The following is a 5,039-nucleotide window of genomic DNA, read 5'->3' as shown; positions in this document are numbered from 1 at the left end:
GGGGGGGGGGGGGGGGGGGGGGGGGGGGGGGGGAAACGAGACTGAATGAGCTGTTCGTGAGCTGGAAGAGCTTGGGTGTGAGATTAGGCTTTTAGATTCTGATCTGGTGGGCATTTTAGTTCCAAGTCTAGGCGTTTCTCAAGTGACGACGAGCAACCTCGTCGACAACAAAAACTGTCAGAAAAGAAGGGAAAACGACACCAGGAATGAGGAAGGAAGGAGAGAAAGGACGAGGAAGAAGAAACAATAAAAATAATAATATTTCCATTACTCAACTAAGGGTTAAACGAGTTTGACCTATTAGCAACTTAATATATTTTCTGGAGTTACTAAAAGGTGGAAATGAGGTTAGATGCTATTTTCATTAAAACCTTCCGTCTACTCTATGTTGATCCAACTTTAAAAAAATATAATATAGAAAATAAAAGGTAAAAATACAATCTACAGTTGCTACATTACCTTATAATGCATTCCCTGCCTTGCTCGGTCGGCGACCTCAGATCATTTGCCCGCCATTGAGCTGCTCTTTCTATCTTCCATCTCTCTTCCGCCATTTCTACCTGTAAAATGCTGCGAAACCTTCAGACACGTCGTCGCGGTCCCTATGGCGCCTACTTTTGCGCCTTCGCTGCCGCTTTGCTGCTTCTATTTTCAGTCTCCCTCCTTTACACTCGCCTCTCTCGCTCTCAGTCACACACTTACTCTCGTCCCATGTTTCCTAAATCCCTAGGCAACATTCTGGTCTCTGATTCTGATGACGACAGCGATGTTATTTTGGGCACTACTGCCACCGATGAGGACAAGATCGATGAGCTCGATATTGTGGACGAGGACGTCCAATCTAGGGCATCCGCCGATGAGGAATTGGGAGAGGATGAAGATCAGTCTGATCAGGTCAGGGTTTCTGGATTTTATTTTGACCACGTTAGTGGAGCCATTAGGAAGGTTTTTGATAACAAACGTTCGATCCAAGATTGGTCTGACGAGAATTCTGGTTTTCCTGTCGGATTAGGTGAAGAGGATCGCAGTAAAGCTGCGTTTAGCTCGGATGATGTGCCGGTTGACGAAGAGGTAAGGAGGAAATCAAGGGAAATGACTGGGATCGAGGACGCGCTTTTGTTGAAGGTGGGTGGAAGAGTTTCGCCCTTAAGAGATGGGTGGGGAGACTGGTTCGATAAGAAGGGCGACTTTTTGCGGAGGGATAGGATGTTTAAGTCCAACTGGGAAGTTCTGAATCCGCTGAATAATCCCATTTTGCAAGATCCGGATGGTCTGGGTGTGGCCGCGCTAACGAGAGGTGATCGAATCGTGCAGAAATGGTGGATGAACGAGTTTAAAAAAGTTCCGTTTCTTGTTTACAAGCCGTCAGGTGTTACACGGAAGGTCTTTAATACGGAAGTAGAAAATGGCAATGTGGACGCAAGCATCAATAAGAGCGGGAGCCTAAGTGGTCACACTGATATAAACGTAATGGACAATGGTAAGGAAGCTTTAAACGAGATTAGGACTTCAGATGAACACTCCGGTAATAACCTTTGGATGAAGAAAGTTATCAATTTTGATGAAGGTTCGAGTTCACATTTCAATGGCTATAGGACTTCGATATCTAGGAGTACTAAGAAGGAGAAGAGTCGGGATACAAGCGCAGAGAACGCTGATGTAGCAGATAAAGTGATTCTTACAAAGGGTGCAGGATCTAAACCGAGGGTTATGCCTCATATTTTGACTAGTATATATGCAGATGGCAGGCGATGGGGTTATTATCCTGGTTTACATCCGCATCTATCTTTTTCTCGTTTTATGGATGCATTCTTCAAGAAAACTAAATGTGATGTGAGAGTTTTTATGGTTTGGAACTCACCTCCTTGGATGTTCGGTGTTCGGCACCAACGTGGGCTAGAGAGCGTGTTCTCGCATCATCAAAATGCATGTGTTGTTATTTTCTCGGAGACAATTGAGCTTGATTTCTTCAAAGATAATTTTGTGAAAAATGGGTACTTATCCTAATGAAATTCTTGCTAATTCACAGATTTTATTTTGTGATTGAGTAACTACAATTTTTGTTTAACAGTTACAAAGTTGCGGTTGCTATGCCAAATCTTGATGAATTATTGAAGGATACACCAACCCATAAATTTGCTTCCATCTGGTTTGAATGGAAAAAAACAAAGTTCTATTCTATTCACTACAGCGAGCTTGTTCGTTTGGCTGTTTTATACAAGTAAGCCTTCTCTCTCTATCCCTAAATTTCCATTTTTTCTATTGAGATATTTATGAATACAACCACTCTTGGTACAACATGGTTTTTGATTCGTCTGTTAATTAAGTCAGCAGTCCTTCTGTTTCTTGCCAAATGACATGGGGCAAGAAAAACGTCAGGCATGTCCTTACAAGACGATCTTTCATTTTGAAGGCTGGACAAGAGTCAATTACTTAATATCACAGTATTTATCATCTCTGAAAGGCTAAGTATATGTTTTAGTCCCTAATGTACATTAGGGACTGAATTGAATTCTTTTAAATATGAGGGATTAAATTGAATAAGAATATCCAAACATTAGGGGTTATAAAAAATTCAAAGGTCCTAAATGATTTTCTTTTATAGATTCTTTCTGATTCTAGGCTTTCGCAAATATCTTAAAAAGTGATTTTACGTTAGGATAAGATAAGCAAAAAGAGTTAGGCAAGGAGATGCTCTATCCACATTCTTTGTTTACAGGTTTCTTTATGTCAAGCCTTCGATCGATGTTATCAGGTCATAATTGTAGGTGCTCTTCTACTTGTAACACCCAATAAGAAAAGGTGAACTCACTATCATCCAATCTCCTATTGTGAGAATTGACATGTTTATGAGGGTTTTGTGTGTGCGTGCACGTGCGCATTGAAGAGAATGCAGTACCTGGGCTTAGTGCCTGTCGAAGGTTGGATTATATTATTTGGAAGAAAATTTTTCCGGAAAAGAGGGCTAAGGACTACCTAGTAAATTTTAGTGAACATTTAAATGTAATCGTCTTTATTGTGGCAAAGGCTTGTCTGAATTGAGTCCCGACTTTTGATATCGTATTTATTTTCTGACTGATTATCTAGATTACAAATTTGTGTCGTTATCCAGGTATGGTGGAATTTATCTTGATTCTGATATTGTAGTCTTGAAACCTCTATCCTCGCTTCAAAATTCTGTTGGGATGGAGGATCAGCTTGCTGGAAGTTCTTTGAATGGGGCAATAATGGTATTTAGAAGGCACAGGTATGTGGCAGTTTAAAAGGCATCAGTTCTCTGGAAATTCATTTTGTGCTCACGAGTCGTCTATGTTATTATAACAGAATTAATTTTTCTTTTCTGAAAACATAATGGTTGATAACATCCTCACTAATCTACTGTGAATGAACACCTCCTCCAACATACAAAGAAGCTTGCATGACACAACAATATGCCCTCTCCCCTAAAGGAAGGATGCAAAAACACCTCCTCCAACATACAAAAAATGAAAAGATTGAGGGATCGGATCAAGTGTTTGGCACAGGACAAAATTGAAATTGATTTTCCTTAAAGAATTAATGTCTTCTAAGCTTACGGACTTTTGTGGGTTAAGAGATTGCTCCCACCATGTCTTCTAAGCTTTAAATGTTTTCACTCTTTATGCACCCCATTTATAGAAATTCATGTCATCTACGCTTATGAGCTATTAAGGTTTTAAAGCTTACTTCCACTATGTATATATATATATATACACATACGGAGGCCTTGATTAGTTTAGATTTTTTTTTAGTTATATCTTTGTCTCTTTTCTGCAGCCCCTTTATAATGGAGTGTTTGAAAGAATACTATTCGACTTATGATGATAGAAGTTTTAGATGGAATGGGGCCGAGCTCTTGACCAGAGTTGCAAAGAGGTTTTCCAAAGAAGTGCCTATAGAACAGTTTGAGCTTAATGTGCAGCCATCTTTTGTGTTCTTTCCCATTGCCTCACAGAATATCACTAGGTAATTTCTGATTTATTTTCTCGTTCATCTTATGCCTTATATATGTGTGTGTATTTGTTTTCATATGTATGTTTGTATGTATTTTATTATCATTCCTTTTCCAAAATAACCGCTCTACATTCCCCTCCACTTCCTAATAAGGCTCTCTAACTAACTGCTGACCCCTAGTTGTCCTTTTGACACTACTTGCATACCTATTTACAATTATAGTTTTTTTTTACCCTTCCTCACGTACGCATTTACAGTTGGAGGCTTAACAAAGTCTTCTCACTTGAGGGAATTAGAAAGCAGAACAGTCACAAAACAATCTGCACAAAGAGAGGCTACAAAGATAACAGATTCCAATATGACAGTCTAGAAATTCTCCTTCTCAAGGAAAATTCTCAGTTTCCAATCTAATGTCCTAAAAGATAGCCCGCAGCATTGAGCTCTGGAAGATGGAATTATGGAAACGGCTGTCTGATAAAAAAATGACTTCCACGTAGTTTCAGAGAGCACTTCTTTGGTTGAAAATTCCCCCTTCCCGTTTATATGAGTTCTCTCCTGCAGCTAATAAACATGTGGGGCCTGTCTATTCCCTGTCTTAAGCCTCGAAAAGAACCATCCTCTACTACAGACTTCATATGTCTGTTGGTTCTGTATATGTGGGTAGCCTTTAAAGAACTATGGTACAATTAAACTTCCATGTCACTGATCTCTGTACAAAGTCTTGTCTCCGCTTAATCAATCAATGATCAATGAAAAAAGAAAATGAAATTAGGTTCAAATAAGCAAATCTGTCACGGTAAAAGAAGGTTTGGGAGCACAAGATTTTGAGTGTTATGTATCTACCATTTCACCACCATGCCAAGACATTTTAATTATATCCCTGGTCGATGAATCTATTCTAGTTTCAACAAATTCTTAGAATTTTAGGTGGGATGGGCGTTGTAATTCTTTCTACTTTTCTGAGTATAATGATTGATTGTGAAGTGGGTTGGTGTTCTTCCTAATCTCCATCTCCTATGCGTCTCACCATGAAAACACGACAAAAAAAAAAAAAAAAAAAAAAAAAA

General features: G+C 39.2%; 1 protein-coding gene across 4 annotated transcripts in view; it reads left to right on the top strand.

The window, feature by feature from the left end:
* Positions 1 to 426: 426 nt before the first annotated feature.
* The window catches only part of LOC111433297 (uncharacterized protein At4g19900), a 7,919-nt gene continuing 3,306 nt past the window's right edge, over positions 427 to 5,039 (top strand). Inside the window, exons 1-5 of one of the 4 annotated variants that reach the window (XM_023070302.1) lie at positions 427 to 1,994; positions 2,072 to 2,221; positions 3,113 to 3,247; positions 3,796 to 3,984; positions 4,230 to 5,026. In XM_023070302.1, coding sequence (XP_022926070.1) covers positions 568 to 1,994; positions 2,072 to 2,221; positions 3,113 to 3,247; positions 3,796 to 3,984; positions 4,230 to 4,383 — 2,055 coding nt within the window. In that variant the 5' untranslated portion in view covers positions 427 to 567 and the 3' untranslated portion in view covers positions 4,384 to 5,026. Of the gene's footprint in view, positions 1,995 to 2,071; positions 2,222 to 3,112; positions 3,248 to 3,795; positions 3,985 to 4,229; positions 5,027 to 5,039 lie in introns of those variants that run through there. The other 3 variants (XM_023070303.1, XM_023070304.1, XM_023070301.1) reach the window with 3 other exon arrangements.

Source organism: Cucurbita moschata, unplaced genomic scaffold (genome assembly GCF_002738365.1).
Source record: "Cucurbita moschata cultivar Rifu unplaced genomic scaffold, Cmos_1.0 Cmo_Scf00041, whole genome shotgun sequence".
Classification (NCBI taxonomy): Eukaryota; Viridiplantae; Streptophyta; class Magnoliopsida; order Cucurbitales; family Cucurbitaceae; genus Cucurbita; species Cucurbita moschata.
This window is presented reverse-complemented; position numbering and strand designations above follow the sequence as displayed.